The 13,846-nt window shown below is 50.1% G+C and overlaps 1 protein-coding gene across 2 annotated transcripts in view; it reads left to right on the forward strand.

Moving 5' to 3' along the window:
• The window catches only part of UBE4B (ubiquitination factor E4B), a 123,574-nt gene that overhangs the window by 77,835 nt on the left and 31,893 nt on the right, over window positions 1-13,846 (forward strand). For both annotated transcript variants that reach the window (XM_073585015.1, XM_073585014.1), the window contains 6 exons: window positions 2,692-2,830; window positions 2,956-3,055; window positions 3,706-3,833; window positions 3,994-4,092; window positions 4,216-4,451; window positions 12,261-12,387. In XM_073585015.1, coding sequence (XP_073441116.1) covers window positions 2,692-2,830; window positions 2,956-3,055; window positions 3,706-3,833; window positions 3,994-4,092; window positions 4,216-4,451; window positions 12,261-12,387 — 829 coding nt within the window. The remainder of the gene's footprint in view (window positions 1-2,691; window positions 2,831-2,955; window positions 3,056-3,705; window positions 3,834-3,993; window positions 4,093-4,215; window positions 4,452-12,260; window positions 12,388-13,846) is intronic.

A 13,846-nucleotide genomic window follows, 5' to 3' on the forward strand; every position in this document is an offset into this window, starting at 1 on the left:
CTCAAGAGAAAATTGGCTCCCTGCAACGGGTTGTACGAATGCTGCAGATCATGAGACTTCCATCTCTCCGGACGACCATGAAAGTCCTGGGAAAGATGGTGGCGGCAACAGAGGCGGTTCCCTTTGCCCAATTTCACTCCAGACCTCTCCAACTCGCCATCCTATCCCAGCGGAACAGGTCTTTCCTTTCCCTGGATCGCCCATTTCGTCTTTCAAACCGTGTCAAGCAGTCCCTCAATTGGTGGCTGACGTCTCCTCTCATCTCCCTAGGACGGTCATTCCTCCCCATTCACTGGCAGATTGTGACAATGGATGCCAGCCTCCTCGGCCGGAGGCAGTGTTCCGCAACCACACTGTTCAGGGTCGTTGGTCAACTCAGGAGTGAGCCCTGCCAATCAACGTCCTCGAGATACGAGCGATTTATCTGTGTCTCGTTCACTGGGAGAGACTTCTCAGGGGGCTGCCTATCCGGATTCAGACAGACAATGCCACGGCGGTGGCATATGTCAACCGCCAGGGAGGGACAGGGAGTGTCTCAGCCCTGGCACAAGTGTCCAAGATTCTTCATTGGGCGGAGGTTTCAGTCCCGGCAATATCCGCGGTGCACATTCCTGGCGTGGACAATTGGGACGCCGATTTTCTCAGCCGCGAGGGTCTCGTGGCGGGAGAGTGGTCCCTACATCCGGAAGTATTTCTTCAGTTTTGCCGTCGTTGGAGAACCCCGGATGTAGATCTGCTAGCTTCTCGCCTCAACAGGAAAGTTCCACAGTTTGTATCCAGGGCTCGAGATCCTCTCGCGGTGGGCATCTACGCTCTGGCTATCACTTGGTCGCAGTTCGAACTCCCCTACCTCTTCTTCCCAGGCTGCTGAAGAAAATCAAGGCGGAAGGAATTCCAGTCATCCTCTTCGCCCCGAATTGGCCCAGAAGGGATTGGTTCGCGGACATCGTCAACCTTCTCGCAGACGCCCCCTGGAAACTTCCAAACAGGGCAGATCTGCTGTCTCAAGATCCGATTTGCCACCCCAATTCTCGGCCGCTCAATTTAACGGCGTGGCTGTTGAGACCGAGGTTTTGAAACGATCAGGCTTTTCGGATCGAGTTATTCATACTATGATCCGGGCCAGAAAGCCATCGTCTTCCAAAATTTATTACCGTTCTTGGAAAGCCTATTTCACTTGGTGCGAAGCCAACGACATTCCGCCCATGCGTTTTTCGCTCCCTTCAGTCCTGGCGTTTCTTCAGGCAGGGCTTGATGCAGGCCTTGCCCTCAGCTCTTTAAAAGGTCAAGTTTCGGCGCTGTCCATTTTATTCCAGAAGACGTTGGCCTCTCGTCCTCAGGTCAAAACCTTCCTTCAAGGAGTGGCTCATACGGCTCCTCCGTACCGAGCGCCCGTAGATCCTTGGGATCTTAACCTGGTTCTCGAGGTCCTGCAAGGTCCTCCCTTTCAACCTCTCAGGAAGGTTTCCCTATCTCTCCTTTCATGGAAAGTAGCCTTCATAGTAGCCATCACCTCCATCCGGCGTGTGTCGGAATTGGCAGCCCACTCTTGCCGCTCTCCTTTCTTGGTACTCCACCAGGACAAGGTAGTTCTGCGGCCTCCACCCTCTTTCCTTCCTAAAGTGGTGTCCACTTTCCACCTGAATGAGGATATTGTTCTCCCGTCGTTTTGTCCGGGTCGAACTCACCCTCGGGAGCGCTCCTTAAACAAGCTGGACTTGGTCAGGGTGATGAAGGTCTACCTAGCTAGGACGACTCCTTTGCGGAAGACGGACTCTCTCTTCATCATTCCAGATGGAGTGCGAAAAGGTCAGCCGGCCTCCAAAGCTACTATTGCTCGCTGGGTCAGATCTGCAATTTTGGAGGCCTACCGGGTCAAACATCGAGCGGCCCCTCTGGGAATTAGAGCGCACTCTACCCAGGCAGTGGGTGCCTCCTGCGCTGCAGCTTTGCAAAGCTGCAACCTGGTCATCGGTTCACACGTTTGTGAAATTCTTCAAGGTCCACACCTACGCTTCGGCGGACGCCAGCCTAGGTAGAAGGATCCTGCAGGCTGCGGTAGTGAGTCCGCTGGCCTGATGGAAGTTTGTTTTTCCCACCCCATGGACTGCTTTGGGACGTCCCATGGTCTCTGTGTCCCCCAATGAGGGGACAGAGAAAACAGGATTTTTGGGTTGCTTACCGTAAAATCTGTTTCTCGGAGCCTTCATTGGGGGACACAGCACCCTCCCATGTTCTACAACTCCTGTTATTATGTTGGTTGGTTGTTTACAGTTGAGTTGTCTGTTCTGTTTTCAATCTATTCTGTTACTTCTCCTACTGCTTTCTCACTAACTGAGGAATTTCCTGCCGGTCGGTGGGGTGTACACTGTGGAGGAGGAGCTAACCTTTTTTGTGCATAGTGTCAGCCTCCTAGTGGCAGCAGCATACACCCATGGTCTCTGTGTCCCCCGATGAAGGCTCCGAGAAACAGATTTTACGGTAAGCAACCCAAAAATCCTGTTTTCCTCAAGTCTGCACACAGCCTCGGATCCTTTATACATCCTGGCAGATATGTACAGATGTGACATCAGCGTTGCTCACCTGGAAATGACCAGCTCCTGACAACCCTTTTAATGGATGGAACAGTTCACCATTGTACTTGTGACTGCAATAAATATTGTATATCAATTTATATTTTTTTTCGTGTAGATCAAGATTCTTCTTCGTTTTCTGAGGCCAAGTTCCCTACAGAATGCTTCTTTCTGACCTTGCACGCTCATCACCTCGCCATCCTGCCTAGCTGCCGCCGTTATATCCGGCGATTAAGGGCCATTCGTGAGCTGAACCGGTGAGCAGCTCTTCAGTGTAAAAGCCTCCTTCGTCAATTCTGCCTAAATTAAGTTCACGGTAGTCGCATATAGTGTGTGCAGTTTAGGGATACCGTCTTGATCCTTATGTTTTTACCAACCTTAGAACAGTGGAAGAGCTGAAGAACAATGAAAGTCAGTGGAAAGATTCTCCACTTGCTGCCAGGCACAGAGAGATGCTAAAACGCTGTAAAACTCAGCTCAAGGTTTGTTCACATCTTTACGGAATATATTATATTGTAGAGAGCGGTGTTCATTGTTTCACCCACTTTAAATAAGAGCAGTCACTTGCTCCAAAGAATTGTTAATTACCGTGTAAAAATCCCTGAGCTACCGTGATTCTGCTACTCCTTACCATTTTGTGCTGCATTGCAGATATATTCAGATTTGTTTTGCAGTGCAGAATGTGAAATCTGTTTTATAAATCAACTGGGCGTTTCTTCAAAGTTTTCTATGGGAGTGTGCGCCTTCACCCCTCTCTCGCAGACACTGTCAATCACTGCTCTGCAGCTGATGTAGTAGTCTCAGGTGCTGCAGAGCTGTAATTGGGAGCATCTGGGAGGGAGGGGTGAAGACTCTGAAGAAGCCCCCATTTGAGCTACATGCTGAGATTTCACATGTTGTGCTCCAAATGTAATTGTGACTATCTCTGCAATAGAGCGACTCGACGGAGAAGAGACTCAGAATTATCTTTAGACTCATAAATTTATTTATGCAGTGACAGATCCTTTTTAACTTTATTTCATTTGATTCTTTTTTTGCCCTCATTTTGCTTTGTGCAGTTTTCTAATGCATTAACCTCATTTAGTTTTCGATGCATTGAAGTTAAAGATTCCTCGATCTGTTCTTACTGCAGAAACTAGTACGTTATAAGGCCTGTGCCGATGCTGGGTTACTGGATGAAAACTTCCTCAGAAGGTGCCTCAATTTCTACGGGATGGTTATACAACTTTTATTACGCATGGTAGAGCCTGCTTACCCAAGGTCAGTTTTCCTTCAGCTGCCTTGACTTTCCCTCCAAATATACTTGGCAAAAGTGGAAAGAGTAACAAGTCAGTCATTTGTATTGTTAAACTAGGAAAACCCCATCCTTCAATTTGTCTGAATTGGCAATGAATGTGTCTATTTTTTTTTTCTCTTCCAGTGTAACGCTGCCTTTAAACCCAGACATTCCCAAGACATTCGCTGCACTGCCTGAGTTTTATGTAGAAGATGTAGCTGAATTTTTGTTTTTTATTGTGCAGTAAGTAAACCTTTGTCTCAATTGTATGTTTGTGCAATGCTCTTCATGTTCTTTATATTGATTTTGTACATCTTGCTTGGGCGGCTTTGCTCACTGATTTTTTTTTTTGGTTTCTCTCCCCAGATATGCTCCTCAGGTTCTCTTTGAGTCCTGTACTCAGGATGTTGCGACGTTCCTGGTGGTTCTGCTATGCAACCAGAATTATATCCGAAACCCGTACCTGGTGGCCAAATTGGTGGAGGTTATGTTTGTGACTAATCCGGCTATCCAGCATCGGACTCAGAAATTTTTTGAGATGATCGAAGGTCACCCTTCGTCAGTCAAACTTCTCGTGCCCTCTCTGATGAAGTTTTACACAGGTAAGGGGACCATACGGCTGCTCACCATGGTCAGTCTCATTGATGGGTATAATGGAACAGTATAGTGAGGGGCAGCACAGTTTTTACTACAACAGGACGAAGCATGGGAATCCCATGAATTTTATGCTTCTCCTAATCCAAAAGATTTATATCAGAATAAAAATTTCTCTATCGCTTCATTGGGGGGCACAGGAACCATGGGGGCACAGGAACCATGGGTGTATGCTGCTGCCACTAGGAGGCTGACACTATGTACAGAAAAAGGTTAGCTCCTCCTCCGCGGTATACACCCCACCGACCGGCACTAATTTCCTCAGTTTAGCTTAGTGTGAGTAGGAGGTGGACACGGGCCTTTCATTAGACCCATATCTACCTCAGTGTGCGTCGTTTCTTTTCAGGTTTCCGGATGGATACAGAGTGAATGGTCACATCTGTAGTCCCACAAATGAGTACGGCGTGTACTGCCACCCCGTATCCTCATAGCTCTCCACAGCAGGACCAAGAGCCCCTAGCACAGATGCGTGTCAGGCAATCCAGACTGGTCCTCGTCCCCCGTCTCCCACCCACTCGCCCACCAGAGCCTGTCGGTCTGGAAGAGACGCGGACATCCTTCTACACTAGATGATGAAGGTACCATCTTCCTCCACAGGTTTTTGCCCTCAGAAGACAGGAACAGGTAGAGGGTAAGTATGGGACCCCTGAGTGGCATGTCTCCCGAGGTATCACGGCTCCTCTCAGCAGCCTCTTCCTCACCCTGCCCCCCTCCCTTCCTGGCTGCACTTCTCATTTCATCTCTGCAGCCGGGCTTCAGGCAGGGATCCATTGGGGAGTGGTCGCCGTGGCAGTGCAGCGATGTCTCAGCGCCACCCCGCTCTTCCCGGCGGCTGCCGCTTTTACTCCGGGCCCCGGCTTCAATTTGGGCCTTGCTCTGCGTCGCGGCCACGCCCCCACCTTCTTCCTTAGGCGGGCTTCTCTCCTGCCCGTTTTAGGCCCGCCCACCGCTCTATCCCTCGGTGTCTGCGTTCCTGAGGCGGCGCTCGGCCCACCCACTCCTAGCCTGCCTATTGGCAGCGGGTGGCGCCATCTTCGGCCTCCTTACTGCGGTTAGCCCCGCCCACTCCTCCCTGTCTCCTCAAGGAAGCGCACGCTTTTCTATCCTGCTCCTCTCAGGCTGCCTCCATTTTCTCAGCCTGTCAGCCGGACTCCGTCTCCTCTATCTGTGGCCCTGCAGGTCCAGACGAGCCATGCAGCATCGCTTGCTGGAAGCATCTACAGGACACCGGACCGTGAACAGCTCTGCAGACTGACGCCCTCCTCTGCCTCCTGTCCCGCAACCTTCCGGCACTGCTTCAGTGACTTTCCTTCATTATGTCTAACTCTAAGCCTGATCGTGCTCGTTGTCCTTCCTCCACTTGCACTTTAGTCAAGTACTTTGCATGTTCTTCTTGCAAACGCAAACTTCCCTCAGTTCAGTCCACTCCCTCTGTCTCGACTGCAGCAATCCCATTGAACCTGCCGCCCAGGAGCCCCCTATTGCTCCACGTGACAGTGAATCCCCCATTCCTGGGTGGGCTTCTTCTCTATCACAACCTGTGGCGGATCTCACCATGGTGTCACAGGCCCTAGTGGCCGTTCTTGATAATTTGCCCCTGGACACTTCTGTAGGATCCAGCAGGTCACAAGAGGCTACATCTGAACCAGCCAGCGTGAGCCGCAAAAGGCCCAGGCAGGATCTCCGGCTGGAATCCTCCCCTCTCCCCATCTCTCCACATAGTCCATCCCAGCAGTCTTCTTCCCGTGCCTCCTCACCTGAGTCATGCGAAGCGTTCTTGGATGCGCCATCCAAAGGGAATTTTATAGCTGGATTCGGACCATACCGCGGACATGAAGGTTACATTGCAGAACCTCATTTCAGCGCTCAACCACACTTTTGAGATCACATACTCCCCTGCGAAACCCTCAGATCAGGATGTTTCGTTCAGACGGGCAGAAGCACCTTCCAGAGTGTTCGCTTCTCACTCTGAGTTTGATAAGCTCCTTACCAGGGAAAGAGAAAATCCGACTAGGCGCTTTCAAAGAGGGAAACGTCTCGGCGTGCTGTATCCATTTTCTCAAGAGCTCACCGACAACTGGTCGGCTTTCCCCTCTGTGGACGCTCCTGTGTCCAGACTATCTAACAACACGGTCCTTCCGATTTCAGGTGTGGCGTCTCTGAAGGATTCTAACGACTGGATCATAGAATCCTTAGCAAAGTCAGCATTCGAAGCGGCTGCGATGGTGCTAAGTCCGGTCTTTGCTTCCACTTGGGTAGCAAAGGCCATAGCTACTTGGGCGGAGGATCTCCGCCAAGGCATTATTGATGGAGCCCAACCGGAGCGACTGGCCGAGCTATCCAACCAGATCTCCCATGCAGGGGAATATTTGGTCTCTGCCTCCTTAGATGCCGCATCTTGCACAGCTCAACCATCCAGCAACGTAGTTTCAATCCGGCGTACAATTTGGCTTAAAGGCCCCGTCACACATAGCAATCTCGCTAGCGAGATTGCTGCTGAGTCACAACTTTTGTGAGACAACAGCGATCTCACCAGCGAGATCGCTGTGTGTGACAGCGATCAGCGACCGGCTCCCCTGCCGGTATCGCTGATCGCTGCAAGAAACCTCTGGACATTTTTTTCGTCGCTGATCTCCCGCTGGCCAGCATGCATCGCTGCGGGAGACCAGCGATCAGCTGTAAAATAATAAAAAAAAATATTGTTATGCTCACCTTCCGGCGTCCCGCGCAGTCTTCCCGCCTCTCTCCATGCTCCCGGTTCCAGTAATCCTTTGCAAGAATGACCGCGAGACTACGCGATCCCGCGAGAACGGACGTCATCGCGGTCATTCTCGCAAAGGCTTTCTGGGACCGGAGCGTGGAGAGAGGCGTGAATGCTGCGCGGGACATCGGAAGGTGAGAATAACAATATTTTTTATTTTAATTCTATTTTTTACATGGATCCATGGCATCAGCGCTAACGAACACAGCGATGCCGCGCGCTCGGCATCGCTGTGCTAATCGCTGGTGAAGCTGTCTGTTTGACAGCTCACCAGCGATCACATAGCGACTTACCAGCGATCCTGACACGTTGATATCGTTGTCGGGATCGCTGGTAAGTTGCTAAGTGTGACTCCAGCTTAAGGCTTGGCAGGCGGATTTGTCATCAAAAAAGTCCCTTACCAATCTGCCTTTTCAGGGAGTGCGTCTCTTCTGATCCCAGCTGGACCAGATTATTAAAGACGCCACTGGGGGCACAAGTTCTCTTCTCCCTCAGTCCAAGCCTCGTAGACCCCCCCCTCCAAGGCGTCAGTTTCGGCCCTTTCGGTCTTTCCGCCGCGTCGCAACGGCAGAACCTTTTTCCAACCAACAAAGACCGCAAGCACGCCAGGGTAGGAAGAAGGTCTCCTTTAGGCCCCCTCCCTCCTGGCGATCTCACTCCTTCCAGGGCAGATCCTCCAGGTCCAGAACTGGATGGTCCACATCGGCATGACTATCAACAAAGTTCTGAGGCGCCTTCCCAACTGAGCGGCCGACTCCCTTTCTTCAGAGACGTCTGGCTTGCCTCAGTGGAAGACGCTTGGGTCAGGGAAGTTGTATCCTCTGGATACAAGATAGAGATCGTTTCTCGGCCCCGGGATCGCTTCTTCGAGTCCCGACCTCCAAAAGACCCCGCCTTAGTTCCGGGTTTCTTTGCGTCCATCGCCTCTCTTCTCAGTTTCGGGGTGATTGTGCCCACTTCCGAAACAGAACGATTCACAGGGTTTTATTCAAACCTGTTTGTATTACCGAAAAAAGGCGGCGCGGTTCGGCTCATTCTGGATCTCAAATTACTGAACAAAAGGGTCCGCCTGCGACATTTCAGGATGGAGTCCCTTCGTTCAGTAATCGCCTCCATGGAGGCGCAGGAATTCATGTGCTCAATAGACATTCAAGATGCCTATCTGCATGTCCCCATCTTTCCCGGGCATCAGAAATTCCTGCGTTTTGCTATTCATCAGGACCACTACCAGTTTGTCGCCCTGCCGTTCGGTCTCGCCACCACGCCCAGAGTTTTTGCAAAGATCATGGCGGCGTTGATGGCCCTGTTGAGGATCAGTGGTCTCGTCCTCTTTCCGTACCTCGACGACATTCTAATCAAAGCTCCGTCTTTTCCCCAGGCTCACCAAAGTCTTCCCATCGTTCTCGACACCCTGTCCAGATTCGGGCGGCTCGTAAACAAAAGGAAGTCCTGCCTTGTTCCGACTCAACGTCTTGTGTTTCTAGGCTTATTGTTCGACACACGTCAATCCGAGGGTCTTTCTCCCCAAAGAGAAGATGATCTCTCTGCGGCGAGATGTACGATCGCTGCAGAGCCCCCAGCTTCCATCTTTCCAGTCAGCCATGAAAGTCTTGGGAAAGATGATGGCGACGGCTGAAGCTATTCCCTTTGCTCAATTTCACTCGAGACCGCTTCAACAGGCCATCCTGTCTCGGTGGAACAGGTCTGACCTTTCCCTGGATCATCCAATTCGCCGCTCGTCCCGGGTCAAACAGTCCCTCAATTGGTGGCTGACGACACCTCTCATTTCACTAGGCCGGTCATTCCTTCCGATTCACTAGAAGATTGTGACAATGGACGCCAGCCTTCTCGGGTGGGGTGCAGTGTTTCGCAATCAGACTGTACAGGGTCGGTGGTCGACTCAAGAAACAACTCTGCCGATCAACGTCCTCGAGATATCGGCGGTTTATCTGTCTCTCATTCACTGGGAAAGGCTTCTCAGGGGTCTGCCGATCTGGATTCAGACAGACAATGCCACAGCAGTGGCATACGTCAACCACCAAGGGGGGACACGGAATTCCTCGGCTCTAGCGGAAGTGTCCATGATTCTCCACTGGGCAGAGGTATCAGTCCCAGCGATATCCGCGGTGCACATTCCCGGTGTGGACAACTGGGCCGCCGATTTTCTCAGCCGTGAGGGTCTCGCGGCGGCAGAGTGGTCCTTACATCCAGACGTCTTTCACCAGCTTTGCCGTCGTTGGGGGACTCCGGACGTAGATCTGCTGGCGTCTCGCCTGAACAGGAAGGTCCCACAATTCGTATCCAGGGCCCAAGATCCTCTCGCAGTGGGCGCCGATGCTCTGACCATTCCATGGTCTCAGTTCAAGCTCCCCTATCTGTTCCCTCCCCTTCCTCTTCGTCCCAAGCTGTTGAAGAAAATCAAGGCGGAAGGGGGTACCAGTCATCCTCATCGCTCCAGATGATTGGCCCAGAAGGTCTTGGTTCGCGGACATAGTCAACCTTCTCGCGGGCGCCCCCTGGAAGCTTCCAGACAGATCAGATCTGCTGTCTCAAGGTCCAGTCTGCCACCCCAATTCTCTGCCGCTCAATTTAACGGCGTGGCTGTTGAGACCGCGATTCTGAAACGGTCAGGTTTTTCGGATCGGGTTATTCACACCATGATCCGGGCTAGAAAGCCATCGTCTTCCAGGATTTATCGTAAGTGGAAGGCCTATTTCACTTGGTGCGAGGCCATAGACATTCCGCCCATGTCCTTTTCACTCCCTTCTATCCTGGCGTTCCTCCAGCCAGGCCTAGTTACGGGCCTTGCCCTCAGTTCTTTAAAGGGTCAAGTCTCGGCGCTTTCCATTCTTTTCCAGAAGACGTTGTCCTCCCGTCCGCAGGTCAAGACTTTTCTTCAGGGAGTGACTCATGCGGCACCCGTGGATCCATGGGATCTCAATCTGGTCCTGGATGCTCTACAAGGTTCACCCTTTGAACCTCTCAGGGAAGTTTCCCTGTCCGTTCTCTCCTGGAAAGTAGCCTTTCTGGTGGCCATCACCTCCATCCGGCGCATGTCAGAATTGGCGGCCCTTTCTTGTCCCCCCCCCCCCCCTTTCTTGGTACTCCACCAAGATAAGGTGGTCCTGCGGCCCCCGCCTTCCTTCCTAAGGTGGTGACCACTTTCCACCTAAATGAGGATATTGTTCTCCTGTCCTTTTGTCCGGGTTCAATCCACCCTCTTGAGCGCTCCTTGAACAAGCTAGACCTGGTCAGGGCGATGAAGGTCTACCTGGCTAGGACGACTCCCTTGCGGAAGACAGAATCACTTTTCATCATTCCAGATGGTGCGTGGAAAGGTCAGCCGGCCTCCAAGGCTACTATTGCTCGCTGGATCAGATCGGCAATTTTGGAAGTCTACTGGGTCAAGCATCGAGTGCCCCCCCTGGGATTAGAGCTCACTCTACCCGGGCAGTGGGCGCCTCCTGGGCGGTGCGCCACAGAGCTTCCGCGCTGCAGCTTTGCAAAGCTGCAACCTGGTCTTCAATCCACACGTTTGCCAAATTTTACAAGATCCACACCTACGCTTCGGCGGACACCAGCCTAGGCAGAAGGATCTTGCAGGCGGTGGTGGTGAGTTCTCAGACCTAATGGAAGTTTGCTTCGACGTCCCATGGTTCCTGTGTCCCCCCAATGAAGCAATAGAGAAAACAGGATTTTTGGGTTGCTTACCGTAAAATCTGTTTCTCTATCGTTTCCTTGGGGGACACAGAGACCTACGCTTCGGCGGACGCCAGCCTAGGCAGAAGGATCCTGCAGGCGGCGGTGGTGAGTCCTCAGACCTAATGGAAGTTTGCCTCTCCCTCCCCAGGGACTGCTTTGGGACGTCCCATGGTCTGTGTCCCCCAATGAAGCGATAGAGAAAACAGGATTTCTCGGAGCCTTCATTGGGGGACACAGGAACCATGGGGGCACAGGAACCATGGGTGTATGCTGCTGCCACTAGGAGGCTGACACTATGTACAGAAAAAGGTTAGCTCCTCCTCCGCAGTATACACCCCACCGACCGGCACTAGTTTCCTCAGTTAGTGAGAAAGCAGTAGGAGAAGTAACAAAATAGAGTAAAAACACAACAGACAACTCAACTGTAACCAACAAACAACAGAAGAACAGGAGTTGCAGAACATGGGAGGGTGCTGTGTCCCCCAATGAAGGCTCTGAGAAAACAGGATTTTTGGGTTGCTTACCGTAAAATCTGTTTCTCAAAGCCTTCATTGGGGGAGACAGAGACCTACAGTTAGTGAGAAAGCAGTAGGAGAAGAAACAAAACAGAATGAAAACAGAACAGACAACTCAACTGTAAACACCAAACAACATAAGAACAAGAATTTCAGAGCATGGGAGGGTGCTGTGTCCCCCAATGAAGGCTTCGAGAAGCAGATTTTACGGTAAGCAACCCAAAAATCCTGAGATATAGTTAGATAGATATATATATATATATATATATATATATATATATATATATATATATATATATATATATATATATATATATAATCTGTGTGTGTATATGTATATATGTATATTTTTAATTTTTTTAATGTCACTGCACATGCCATCTATAGTAACACACGACATTTATGTGTTAATGTACGTGTGGCGTATTATTTTGCGGAGGTCCCTGTTGGTTGCTGGGTGTTGTATATGTTTGGTTCCTACATCTCGTGGCCTCCTCAGTAGCTAATGGCCGGGAATGTGAGAGATGCGTGAGCCTCGCATGCCTTGACCTTGCGTTCATTTGAACAGTTCTTTCATGGATTCTGCGACAGCGATTCCCTCCATTAGTTCCCCTATGTTGACTTGCGAAATCAGATTTTCTCTGCTTCTCTCTGTCTCAGCTCCTCCATAGCTTCGGGGGGCACTGGCATGCTTTTCTAACAAAAAAAAAAGCTCGGTCTCATGACCTGCTTCTTCTCAGGCTGGGCTATCTGTAAACATTTCTGCTTCTCTTTCCCAGATGTCGAGCACACGGGTGCCACCAGTGAGTTTTACGATAAGTTCACCATCCGCTACCACATAAGCACTATCTTTAAAAGCCTCTGGCAGAATCCGGCACATCACGGCACATTTATGGAAGAATTCAAGTAAGTAGCTCAGTATAAAAACCACGAGTTAGCCTGGAATTGTATAAGGCAAGTTTTTTTTTTTTTTAATGGATAAATCCCTACTAGACATGATGTACAATTCACAACTGATCAAATATTAAAATGATTTTTATTGCAGCATTATAGAAGCGCTTAGTTTTAGCCAGCAGCGTGACAGGCCGCTGGTCTAAACTGTCAAGATGGAGTGGCCACTACTCCCCGGCCTCCTGGCTTTTTTCCGGGGGAACAGCGTGGTCTAGCTTCAGTAACAGTTCAGACTTGTTGCGCCACTGGTGCAGTCTTTGAGGCTGCGAGCAGAGGCATCTTTGCCTCCGCAGTATCAGAGGAGTGCAGGATCACTGAAGCTCGGCAGCTAGGAAGTACGTGCTGAAGAAAAAAAAAGTGTGAACTTGTCGGCTTCAGAGTAGCGCTTCAACCTCTTTGGGACATATGGAACTCTTCAACGTAGCCCACCGATTCTGAGAGTGTTTTTCATGACATATTGTATTGTGAAATTTCTTCTATATAACTTGCGTTTATTTATGAAGAAAAAAATGGAAATGTTTTCAAACTTTGAATTCTTATGCTCTTAAAACAGAGAAATACAGTTGTGGCCAAAAGTATTGACACCCCTGCAATTCTGTCAGATAATACTCCGTTTCTTCCTGAAAATGATTGCAAACACATTCTTTGGTATTATCTTCATTTAATTTGTCTTAAATGAAAAAACACAAGAGAATGAAGCAAAAAGCAAAACATTGATCATTTCACGCAAAACTCCAAAAATGGGCTAGACAAAAGTATTGGCACCCTCAGCCTAATACTTGGTTGCACAACCTTTAGCCAAAATAACTGCGACCAACTGCTTCCGGTAACCATCAATGAGTTTCTTACAATGCGCTGCTGGAATTTTAGACCATTCTTCTTTGGCAAACTGCTCCAGATCCCTGATATTTGAAGGGTGCCTTCTCCAAACTGCCATTTTTAGATCTCTCCACAGGTGTTCTATGGGATTCAGGTCTGGACTTATTGCTGGCCACCTTAGAAGTCTCCAGTGCTTTCTCTCAAAGCACTGGAAGACCCATGACCTCTGAGGGAGACCCAGCCCTACATTATGCTGCAAAATTTGTTGGTAGTCTTCTGACTTCATAATGCCATGCACACGGTCAAGCAGTCCAGTGCCAGAGGCAGCAAAGCAACCCCAAAACATCAGGGAACCTCCGCCATGTTTGACTGTAGGGACCGTGTTCTTTTCTTTGAATGCCTTTTTTTCTCCTGTAAACTCTATGTTGATGCCTTTGCCCAAAAAGCTCTACTTTTGTCTCATCTGACCAGAGAAGATTCTTCCAAAACGTTTTAGGCTTTTTCAGGTAAGTTTTGGCAGACTCCAGCCTGGCTTTTTTATGTCTCGGGGTAAGAAGTGGGGTCTTCCTGGGTCTCCTACCATACAGTCCCTTTT

The sequence above is a fragment of the Dendrobates tinctorius genome, unplaced genomic scaffold (genome assembly GCF_039654945.1).
Source record: "Dendrobates tinctorius isolate UK_male_01 unplaced genomic scaffold, ASM3965494v1 ptg000086l, whole genome shotgun sequence".
In the NCBI taxonomy this organism is placed as follows: Eukaryota; Metazoa; Chordata; class Amphibia; order Anura; family Dendrobatidae; genus Dendrobates; species Dendrobates tinctorius.